Source organism: Pipistrellus hanaki, assembly GCF_964339955.1.
Source record: "Pipistrellus hanaki genome assembly, chromosome: 14".
Taxonomy (NCBI): domain Eukaryota; kingdom Metazoa; phylum Chordata; class Mammalia; order Chiroptera; family Vespertilionidae; genus Pipistrellus; species Pipistrellus hanaki.
Genome location: NC_140516.1, coordinates 48,084,228 through 48,095,837, shown reverse-complemented (window position 1 = coordinate 48,095,837; position 11,610 = coordinate 48,084,228). Strand labels below are relative to the sequence as shown.

Sequence of the window (11,610 nt, the reverse complement as noted above, 5' to 3'; positions counted from 1 at the left end):
CTTTTTCCCCCCACCCTGAATGTGTAAATGGAGTTTTATTTTATTTTTTTAAAAATATATCTTATTGGTTTTTCACAGAGAGGAAGAGAGAGGGATAGAAAGTTAGAAACATCGATGAGAGAGAAACATCCATCAACAGCCTCCTGCACACCTCTTACTGGGGATGTGCCCGCAACCAAGGTACTTGCCCTTGACCGGAATCGAACCCGGGACCTTTCAGTCCGCAGGCCAACGCTCTTATCACTCAGCCAAACCGGTTTCTAGACGCAACATTACCTGTCGCAGGTGGAGGTAGAGGTCTCTGGTTCTTCCTTAGGTGTGGGAGCTTTATTAACTTCCCTTCCCACACGAGGGGCCCCTCTGACCGCTGGGAAGGCAGGCTCCCTGGATGTCTCCACCCCTTTCCCTCCCAGCCGGAGAGAAGGCAGATAAGCCAGCGAGGTCTCAGGCTACTCCGTGGCCGCCAAACCAAAAGGCTGTTGGCAAATGGCTCAAGGTCAGGCCCTGGGCCTCTGGCGTCCCAGCGGGCACACCGAACTGGCTGCCCATGGGAGCCGGCATATCCCGGGGGCCAGCATGCTGAATGCCACGCATCCCCTCCGAGTCACCAGTGGGCCCTCGTGCCGATCCAACGCCATGAAGGCCCCCCCGCCCCAGTGCCCATAAAACCAGGCCAGGAGGGACTGCGGCCCCCCATTTTGCTGCATCGCCCTCCTCCCTGCTATCTGTCCAGGCTACCTACCGGACAAAGGGGGGGGGGGGCGGGGAGCCCAGGGGACACACCTGTATTACAGGCCGCCGGGATGGGCCTCTCTCCTCGCCCAGCCCAGGCGGCTCCCTGCCCGGCAGCCCCCACAGGGCGCGGAGGGAGACCCCCTTCCCAGCACCCGCACCTCCAGCCCCTGCAGGCCGCCCGGGCTGCATCACCAGGAGGCGGTTTGGCCCAGATCCCTTCGCGTGCCCCGCCCCCCAGTTCCAAACCCAGAGGGGTGCTGGGGAGACCGAGAAGGAGGTCAGCTTCGGGGACCAGGCATTTGTGGGGCTCCTGAGCGGGGCGCCCCCACCTTCACGCGGCTCACCCGCCTCCCTGGCATCCAGATGGGGCTCAGGGAGGGGGAGGTGGGGGGCGGAGCAGGCTGAGAAGCCCGACCCATTACTCCCCCTCCCCCCTCCCCCCATCATTCCCCTCCCCCCCCCCCGTTCCCTCTCTCCCCCCTCCCCAGCGGTGAGCTCACAAAGGCCTGGAGGCCACGCCTGTGCTGGAGGCTCCGCTGGGCCGCTACCAGGCCTGCCCAGGTGAGCCCCTCGGGAGGGGCTCTGAAAGGGGAGGTGGGCTCCGGTACCCCAGCTTTCAGCCCCCCCAGCCCTTCGCACATCTCCCCTCTAAGCTCCTCCTCCCTGCCCCCTCCTCCAGGCAGGCCTCCCAGCTGCTCCCGCTCCAGTGGCTTGCTTTTGGCCAACAAAATCCTGCCCCTCGAGTTTGAGGTAGTCCCTCATCCTCCCTGGATGCCACAGCCCTCAAACCGGTTTTTCAGCCCCTGTGCCTCCCACCCACCCTCTGTAAGATGGGGGCCCGAACAGGAGCTGACCCTGAGAGCAGTGGCGGTGAGGATTGTACAGGAATGCAGCCTCCCGTGTCCTCTCGCCGGCGGCCTCGGCATGTCGGAGCTGTCCAGTTCCCATCCTGGCCCGCCGAACCTGACACCCTGTGTCCCATGGGGAGGGCACCGCTTCCTTTAAAACATGGTTTTCCCCCGTTGATTTTTAGACGGAGTGGAAGGGAGGGGAGAGACAGAGAGGGAGGAACATCGATGTGAGGGAGAGACATGGATCCTTTGTCTTCAACGTGCTCCCCAAATGGAGCCCAACACCCCCCCTACAATGCCGGTAGGTGCCCCATCCCTCACCAGGACGGAACCCAGGATCCTTCAGTCTGCGCTCCAGCCACTGAGCCAAACTAGCCAGGGAGAGCGGGCATCCCCTTTAAGAGATGGCCTGGCTTTGCGGGTGGGCCTGCCCCATCCCAGAGGGGCCCGCAGGCAGGCCAGCCCTGCAGAGGGCAGGGGCCTGGCTGTGGGGCCGCATCCACAGGCACTGATGCTCCGTCTCTCGGCTGCCCTGGACTCCACGCCAGCCTCTGGGGACTTCCGGCCCCTTTAGCCAGAGCTCGCTCTGCCGCTTTGCTGTGGGCACGCCCTGAGATGTGAAGGATGTTGAGCAGCATCCTCGATATGGAATCAAACCCAGGACCCTAGATACCAGGAGCGCCCCATCACCCCGTTGTGACATCCCCAAATGTCTTCAGACCCTGCCAGGTGTCCTGAGGGAGTGGGGGGTGGGCCACGAAAATCACCATGGAGACCTGATGAAGAAAGGCTCGAGGTGAGAGTGCCTCATCACCCTCTTCCCCTCAAGGTTCTCCAGTCTTATGTGGGGGCTCCCTGGTCCCCCATCTTCCCATTCCTTACCTCCGTCACAGTTGGTGGCCCTCGTGAAGGTAGATGGAAGGTGGGGGGGGGCAGGGCAGGGACATGGGTGGGGGGAGGTCCGTACACCTGGTACCTAAATTCATGCCTGAGTCCTGGTGCAGTTGGCAGAGCTGCTCTCCTTCCGGGCCCCTGGCAAGCTCACGCTACACCCAAGGCTCTGGCCCCCTTGACATGAGGTGGGTTTTTTTAGTTTTTTAAAAAAATATATATTTTATTGATTTTTTACAGAGAGGAAGAGAGAGCGATAGAGAGTTAGAAACATCGATGAGAGAGAATCATCGATCAGCTGCCTCTTGCACACCCCCTACTGGGGATGTGCCCCCAACCAGGGTACATGCCCTTGACCGGAATCGAACCTGGGACCCTTCAGTCCGCAGGCGGACGCTCTATCCGCTGAGCCAAAGTGGTTTCGGCTTGACGTGAGTTCTTAACGCAGGGACGTTGGGTGCAAGTCCCATCCCGTCTTCCCTTTATTGTCAGAGCGCGACGTGGCCTCGCCCCGGGTCTTCATGAGGCAGCTGCCCGTCACCCCAGGCTACGGTGGTAAGTGGTGTGGTACGTGGGGCAGAGATGCGCCTGGCACGCTCCGGCCTTGCTCTGGACCGCTGCCCACGTCTGTCTGGCCAGCGGGGCCGGGACGAGTGCTTTGGCTTCTAAGACACGTGTTTAGAGCGCCCCATTGCTGAGGGCGGCTGATGACGGGGCTCTGATCAGTGAGTGAGAGACACAGCTTTGGCCAAATCTCCCAGGACGAAACTGGTGAGAGTTAATGTTCACCAAATGGGTCTGGACCATACTGGACACAGTGCTGAGGCCCCGGCCTCCTTCCCCAGCTGGGCTCTCTGGAGTTTTCCAATAGACTGTGCCTCCGGTCCCGTTTCTCCTCCTGTCCTCAAGAGGGACGGTGACCGGCTGCCCAGAACGGCCCGGCTTTTAGCATGGACAGTCAGTCCTGTGTTCCAGGAAATGCCTTGGCTCCTGGACAACTGGTCACCCCACCTAACGGGCTGGCCAGTTCCCGGCCACCGAGCACGTACCAGGTCACATGGCTGTTGCCGGGGTTCTTTTTCCAAAGGGCTCAGCATTCTGGAGAAAGGGCTACGCGTAGGTGGTTAAGAAGGAGTCCGTGGGCGAAAGATAGTTTTGAGAGGCATTGGGGGTCAGAGGACTTCAGCTGGCAGAGCTATAAAGCTCTACCCTTGACCAAGGACCTGTGCTTTTATTAAATACAATTTGTCCCGAGGCAAGGTGGAAATATAGGCTTCAAAGGGTAAGGTATCAAAGGGTTTACAGAGATTGTCAGTTTGGGGAATAGCCTACAGCTGTTCAGGTGTTTGGCCAACAGGAGGCAATAAAATACTCTGAGCTGTCTGGCAGTTAACAATCATCCTATTCAGGTTTGTGGGAAGTGCCTTTTAGCCGTTTCCAACAGGTGAACTACTTGTGACTGCACCCTGCTGAGCTCCCCAAGTCCCATGAACTTTTTTTTTTTTTTTTTTTTTTTAATATATTTTGTTGATATTTTACAGAGAGGAAGAGAGAGGAATAGAGAGTTAGAAACATCGATGAGAGAGAATCATCCATCAGCTGCCTCCTGCACACCCACCACTGGGGATGTGCCTGCAACCAAGGTACATGCCCTTGACCGGAATCGAACCTGGGACCTTTCAGTCCGCAGGCCGACGCTCTATCCACTGAGCCAAACCGGTTCCTGTTTGTGCACCTGTACGATGATTGAAATCTACGCCCATCAAAGTGGGCCCCGTCGGAGGAGAAGCCACAGTGGCAAGGCCCCCGGCTTTCCCCAGTCTCCCCCCTGACATCAGGGTGTGTGCTAATTGCCCACGGGTCGGGGAGACTTACCTTGGAGGGCTTCAAGGTCAGGCCAGTCACTAGATCCTTCTTTGAGGCGGCCAGCGGTGGGGGGTTTTCCTTTCCACTAGGAAGCCAGCTTTTCCTGACGTGGGGACAAGGCAGACAGATTGGGCTTCAAGCAGGGGGGCTCCTTTATGATATTTGGCGGTTTAAAGCCAAATTTTTACCCAGTTTTCCCTCATTTGTTCTTCCTTTAAAAAAATGGCTTTGCCTTGACAGTATTATAGTACTTAGGATTTCAGCATCTGGTGTAAATACATAGCTGTGCTTTACCTACAGTGATTGTAATGATTATCTGGTATTTTGTAGGAAATGGTAAAAAAAAAAAAAAAAAAAAATGGGTTCTGGGCTGGGTCTCCCAGATAACGGATTTACCTTTTTGTGGAATAGGCCTGTGCTTTGCTTTTTTAAAATTTTTATTTATTTTTTTAATATATATTTTATTGATTTTACACAGAGAGGAATTGAGAGAGATAGAGAGTTAGAAACGTCGATGAGAGAGAAACATCGACCAGCTGCCTCTTGCACCCCCCCCCCCCCACACACACACACACTGGGGATGTGCCCGAAACCAAGGTACATGCCCTTGACCGGAATCGAACCCGGTACCTTTCAGTCCGCAGGCCGACGCTCTATCCACTGAGCCAAACCGGTTTCGGCAGGCCTGTGCTTTTAATAAGCCCGCCATTTCCCGGCGGTCAGACAAGAAAGATCCCTGATTGCCTTCGGGAAACGTCCAGGAAAATGAGCTTTCTCTCTAAACACACGAGTCATTTCTGTCGCTCCCCAGACCGTCATGTCGGCCCATTACACGCTTTCCCCATGTCTTGGGCGGCCTCACACCAGGGGCTTTGCTAGCAGAGAATAGGCCTGCCATCGCCTTTGTGGACACGGCCCCCCCCCCCCACCCCAACCCCCAGCTCCAAGGTCACTGTTTTCGTGGCCGTGGAAGGGCCCAGCCGCCGGGGGACAGCAGCCCTGCCTTCCCAAGGGCCTTTAGGAACAGGCCGAGCCGCGAGCCCAGGAAGGCCCCCCAGGCTCTGGGCTGGGAGTCCGGTCCCTGTGAAGGCTGGCTCCCCTCCCCTCCCCTCCCCTCCTCCCCGCAGGCTTCGTGCCGTACCTGAGCTGCGAGGGCACCTCCAGCGAGGACCACATGTCCCGCTGCCTGCAGGCCTTCCGGGAGAAGACGCAGCGCTACAGGGACCAGCAGAAGGAGTTCTGCCACGCGGTGGCCACCGCCCCCAAGCTGCAGCCCATCTGCCAGGAGGAGACGGTCCTGCGGGCGCTGCACCAGTACTACCAGCAGTACCACCCCTTGCTCCTGGGTACTGGCTCTCCGAGGGCAGCCCCTGTCACCCTGGGGCCCTAGGTTAAGGCCTGGCAGGCCCACCGAGCTGCCACAGGGGCCTCACAATCCAAAGCCCCAGGCGGCAGTGAACGCGGAAAGGCCCAGTTTCTTAAAATGAGAAGCACCCATTTCCGGGGGAGAAGGGAGGGGTGCAGGTCGGGGGACGGGGTGCTGGGAACGAGGAGCCCCCGCGGGAGACCCCACCACGTTCCGGCCGCTGCCTTCTGGGCGGGCTCCGTGCCAGGCACCACGGTTTCCCACCGTCCGCAGCAGCCCTGCACGGGCAATGCTGTCCTTCCCATTTCAGAGATGGGGAAAGTGAGGCTTCCACGGGGATGCCCCTTGTCTGAGGTCAGACCCAGGTTCGAACCCAGCTCCTCCAGGTACTCGCTGGGTGGGACAGGGCTTGGCACTGATAACCACAGACCCCGCGGGGAACGTGATGATGTCCCGGGAATAATCACATCAGTGATTTGCCCGGGCCCGTTTTTTCAGGGGGAAAGGCTGATAGGGGACCCAATGGGCTGTTTTTCTTTATTATCATTACCACTAGAGGCAGAGGATTCGTGCACTGTGGGGATCAGTGGGTCTCTGAGCTGCCACAACCGGCCTTATTTGCCAACTCGTCCCGCTGTCCATGTCAATCCCAAATAGCGTGGGGGGCTGTCTATATAACTCCAACCAAGGTGCCTGGCACGGGGAGCCCACCAGCCAGTGGCAGCTGCCGTGAGGGCATCTACAGGCCCAGGGGTCCGCCGGGGCTAATGGTTGGGATGCCAGCTAACGGGGCCCCGCCCAGGGTGGCTTCTCCGAGCCCTCAGGAAGCGTGGGTCTCTGTACAGAATGCCAGCAGTTGAGGAAGCCGCTGAAGGAGCCCCCAATCCCGGGCTGGGCGGGCTACCTGCCCAGAGCCAGCGTCACGGAGCTGGGCTGTGCCACCCGGTACTCAGTCATGGCCAGAAACTGCTACCAGGACTTCCTGGACCTCATGGAGCGGTCCAGGAGGGCGCACCTGAAGCCCTTCGCGGAGTGAGTCTGGCCCGGGAGGAGCCCGGGCGACCATGGGGAGGGCAGATCCCGGCCAGGGCTTCCCAGCCGCCCCCTGGTGGTCGACGCCGGAACGGGTTTGTGTCTGGTCTGTTTGACACCGGCCTCCTCTGTAACCGCCAGGCCTTCCTAGCAGCCAGCCACCCTCCGGCCCCCTGTGGGCCCAACATCCCCCCAAATCCTCCCCGTGGTCCTCCCTGGTGTACAGGGAGAGGTGGGGAGGGAAAAACCAACGGGCTCACCCTCCCGGCAGCAGCCTAAGGCCCCAGGGCAGTGGTCGGCAAACTGTGGCTCTTTGGCCCCTTGAGTTTTTAGCAAAGGCCAGCTTAGGAGGACCCTAATGAAGTTAATAACAATGCACCTACCTATGTATTGTAGTTTAAGTTTAAAAATAATGTGGCTCTCCAAGGAAATTTCAGTCGTCGTACTGTTGGTATTCGGCTCTGTGGACTAATGAGTTGGCCGACCACGGCCCCAGGGTGCCGAGGGAGGGCAGGGGCAGGGCACGGCGCAGGGTGGCTCGTGTGGCCTCAGTTTCCCCTTCTGTAAAATGGAGATGAGGATCCTTACCGTTAGGATAAAGGGTAAGGATCAGAAATAAACATCTCGTGCTCACACAGGGACTGCATAGATTCTCTTTATTCTTCTCTCTGTTACCAACCAAAGGGTGACTCCATGACTTTGGTCCTCATTTTAGAATCTACGGAGTGAGGTCCCCGCAGCCGCCGCCGCCGCCGCCTCCGAGAGTTTTGCAGCGTGACCGGCTGCCCAGGTACCCGGACTTCTCTCTGCCAGGTAAGTCAGGCCTTCCCGCTTCCTGCTGGCATTTTATTTTATTTTATCCTCACCTGAGGATATTTTCCATTGATTTTTAGAGAGGAAGGGAGGGGGAGAGACAGAGAGAGAGAGACACGGATCATTGATGTGAGAGACACATTGACTGGCTGCCTCCCGCACGCACCCCGACCAGGGCCAGGGATAGAGTCTGCCACCGAGGTATGGCCTTGACCGGAATCAAACCTTAGACCTTTCACTTGACTATCATCGAACTCTGGACCCTTTAGTCCACGGGTCCATGCTCTATCCACCGAGCCAAACTGGCTCCGGGCCCTTCCTGCTGTTTTTAAAAACGGGTGGAGGAGGGGGGCGCGGTGGTGGTGGTGGTGGAAATAAGGGGCATGTTGGCACTGGCCTCTGCACCGCTGGGCACCGCCTGCAGCTCACGGCTCGGTTTGTCTTGCAGACAGCACCTGTCCTGGCCTTGCGATACCCCCGATAGAGCACCCCAGGCCTCCGGGGAGGTGTGACTTTGCTCAGAGCCCAAACAGGAAGCTCTATCTGGAGCCACTGTCCTCAGACAACGGCCCACTGGGAGAGCCGCCTGGGGAGAGTGGACTCTAGGGGGCGCTCGGGAGCTCGCCAGTCTTCAGGGAGGAGCCGCCCTCCCCACCCCCAGCAGGACTAGTGAGCTTTGTGCATGAGAGTCCCTTCCACCCTGGCGGGCTGGCAGACCCTTGGTTGTCCGGTGGGAATAAAGAGTGTACTTCTCAGCATCCCAGCGGCTTCCGGCCGGCTTTCCCTGATTCCGGCCTGGAGGAGGGCCAGGCGGGGCCCAAGTCTTCCTAACCCAGAGGCAACGCCACGCACCCGGGGCCAGGCTGCCATGGAAGCCCTGCCCGGCCTTGAACCTGGCGGTCCCCACCAGCCTCCTGACCTGGGAGTCCCCACGCTGTCACAGAGGCCACCCCCAGCCCCGCCCTGGGGGTTCAGCACCCCAGTGCCCAGGAGAGCCCGCGGGCCGTGGAGGGCCACACCCTGGGCTCAAATAAGGATTCTTAAAACAACATTTCTTTCTGATTATGTTAACGGTAGCTGTTGCCTGTGGAAATTTTGGGGGAAAACACAGAGGCTGCCTCTCTCTTCAAAGGGCGGGGGCAAAGCTCTGCGAGGAGCTGGGATGTTCCCAGTTTTCCAGAAGCCCAGGGAGTGGGACCCCACCATTCCCAGAAGAGAACTCAGGAGACAGGCCCCTCCCTTGCCTGGGTGGGCGGTGAGCCTGCCGTCCAGCCTCTCAGACATGAGCCACAGGAGGTGCAGCTGGCTGGTCCCCCTCCCAAACCACAGAGTCTGGGGATGACTGCTCTGGGCTCAAGCTGTCTGAGACCGTTGCCCATGAAAGGAAGGGGACCTGAGACCAAAGTGATTCCTTGAAACTGCCCTCATGCTAACCTCGGATCACATCATGCATCAACATTTAAGCTCCAACCAATTCACCTGAGACCAATCTTTACAGACTGGCTCCCGGCCCGGCAGGTGTGGCTCATTTGCTTGAGTGCCATCTCCCGAACCAAGAGGTCTCCGGTTCAGTTCCCGGTCAGGGCACAGGTTGCAGGCTCAACCCCCAGTAGGGGTCTGTAGGAGGCAGCCAATTGGTGTTTCTAGCTCTCTCCCGCTCCCTCTCCCTCTCTTTCTAAACAAATCAATAACATATTTAAAAAATCATAAAAAAAATTAAAAGTGGCTCTTGTAAAACACAAGCAAGAGAACAGCCACCCCATGGCAGTTCCCAAAGTTGAATAAAGGCGATTTAAAAAATTGATTCATAGTATCTAATTCTTCTACAATGTCAAGATTAAGATCACCAGGTTCAACGTGCAAACCTGTAACTTCTTTTGTTGAAGCCGTTCTGCATGGCAATTTTCCCCCTAATCTTGATCCTTTTTGTTCCCCCCCTAGCCTACAATTGCCAGGGCTTTGTCTCTCCAGGCAGGTAGAGAGATGATTGGAGTGTCCGGCAAATTATCATGATTAGCACAGGCTGTATCCTTAACAAGCTCATTCTTGCCACTGGAAACAGTGCCATTACCGGAGCAGACAAAGCTCCCTGCGAGGGGCGGGCTGAGGAATCGGAGGGTGCGGGTTTGCATGGTTTCCTTTGATACCAGGGCCTCCTGTCAGGATGGTCTGACTTCCGTGGCAATTAAAATGGTCCTTCGGGGTCGCCTCTTTCTTCTCGCGTGAAAACTGACAGTTGCCCTGGAGGCTGGATGTGGGAGGGGAGGCACGGGTGTCTGGTCCTCACGCCCCCTCCGGGAGGGGTGATTGGCTGGCTCTACAAGGCTGACTTTTCTCTAGCACCATGGTTTCTCCATCCAGAAAGTTTAAGAGAGAAAAGAGAAGACAGTCCGGTCAGTGTGGCTCAGTGGTTGAGCGTCAACCTATGAACCAGGAGGTCACCGTTTGATTCCCAGTCAGGGCACATGCCCGGGTTGCAGGCTTAATCCTCAGTGTGGGGTGTGCAGAAGGCAGCCGATCAATGATTCTCTCTCGTCATTGATGTTTCTATCTCTCTCTCCGTCTCTCTCTCTCTGAAATCAATAAAAATAAAAAAAAATATTTTTTAAAAAGAAAAGAGGACAAAGAAGAAACGCACTATATATATATAAAATGGAGATGCCAGAGCCAGTGGAGTGGAGTGAGGATACTGAGGGCTGGGCTTTGGGGTTCATCCTGTCGGTGTTGCCACATAGCTGCTGACTGACCTTGATGTGAAAGCTAGGCACTCTTACCCCTTACTGTTTGGCTATAAAATGAGAAGACCTTCCTCATGGGTTTGGGGGGATTCAATGGGGCATCGCACACAAAGGGCTTGGCCTAGCATTTTGCTCACATACAACTCACAGGTCATCTTTTCCTCTTGAGCACAGCGAACAGTGCCAGGAAAGAGCAATAAAAAGGCAAAATGGAAAGTTCCATTAAGGCTCAAGACCGGACACCCTCACCTCTCTGCCCTGTTCCAAGGCCTTGCTCATCAGACCCCATTCCTTCCCCAGAATTTTAAAAGTTGGGGTCCTGGCTTCTTTCCCAGAAGGCCTCTGGGCCCCGTAAGCATTTTCCTCTCCCCTCTCTGAAGATCCCAGGTGTCCCCTGGTGCCCGGCCTAGCGGGGCCACTCCAAGGTGAGCTCTCTCTGTGAGATGGCCCAGGCAGGCAGAGCCCCATCCATCCTCTCCTGGACAACCTCCATCAGTCTTCCCAAGTCAGCCCCTTCCCAGAAAAATACAGCATCCCCTTACCCCCAAAGGCTGACGTGTTCCCAATAAAACCCCTGTCTATAAGTAGACTCCAACAGGATTTGTCTGCATGCTCCAAAGTCTGAGAGGGAGTGTGTACCCCATCTTTCCTGACCAACCTGGGGTGCCACCAGGAAAGGGCACCAGGCGCTCCATGGCCTAGAGCAGTGTTTCCCAACCTTCTCTCATGATGAGAATCACCTGGTGGAGTTGTTAAAACACAGATTCCTGAATCCCAACTAAGAAGTGCTAAACTAGAATTTTTGAGAACATATAGGTAAAATTGCATACCTAACTTAGTGCTCTGTATATAAAATCTGTCTTAGAGCACTAGTTAAGTATATAATTTTACCTATATGTTCCCAAAAATTCTAGTTTAGCACTTCTTAGTTGGGATTCAGGAATCTGTGTTTTAACAACTCCACCAGGTGATTCTCATCATGAGAGAAGGTTGAGAAACACTGGCCTAGAGGAGCTGGGCACTCAGTTCCCATAGCCTACAGCCTCATTTCCGGTGTGTGCTCTCATGAAGGTCACACCAAGGGCACTCTCCCCAGGCCTCTCCATCAGGCCGTGTCACCTCGTGCCCTCCACAGTCCCTGGCCCCAGCTCCAGTTTATCTAAAGTCACTGTCTCTGCCTGGCTGGCACCAGCGACTGCGGCCCTGCCTTCTGAATCAGGGACTGGAACGTTCTTCTGCAAATGAGCCAGACGCTACATATTTTAGACTCTGTGGGCCAGCGGGTCTCTGTGGCAATTCTGCCGTGTTAGCAGGAAAG

General features: G+C 56.7%; 1 protein-coding gene across 1 annotated transcript; it reads left to right on the top strand.

The window, feature by feature from the left end:
* Window positions 1-1,565: 1,565 nt before the first annotated feature.
* Window positions 1,566-8,160, top strand: SPMIP5 (sperm microtubule inner protein 5; the record flags this gene model as incomplete). The annotated part of the gene is made up of 6 exons (XM_084904392.1): window positions 1,566-1,605; window positions 2,970-3,032; window positions 5,471-5,689; window positions 6,555-6,741; window positions 7,457-7,554; window positions 8,003-8,160. The coding sequence occupies 6 exons, from the start codon at window positions 1,566-1,568 to the stop codon at window positions 8,158-8,160; spliced, it is 765 nt and encodes a 254-aa protein (XP_084760518.1).
* Window positions 8,161-11,610: the final 3,450 nt, after the last annotated feature.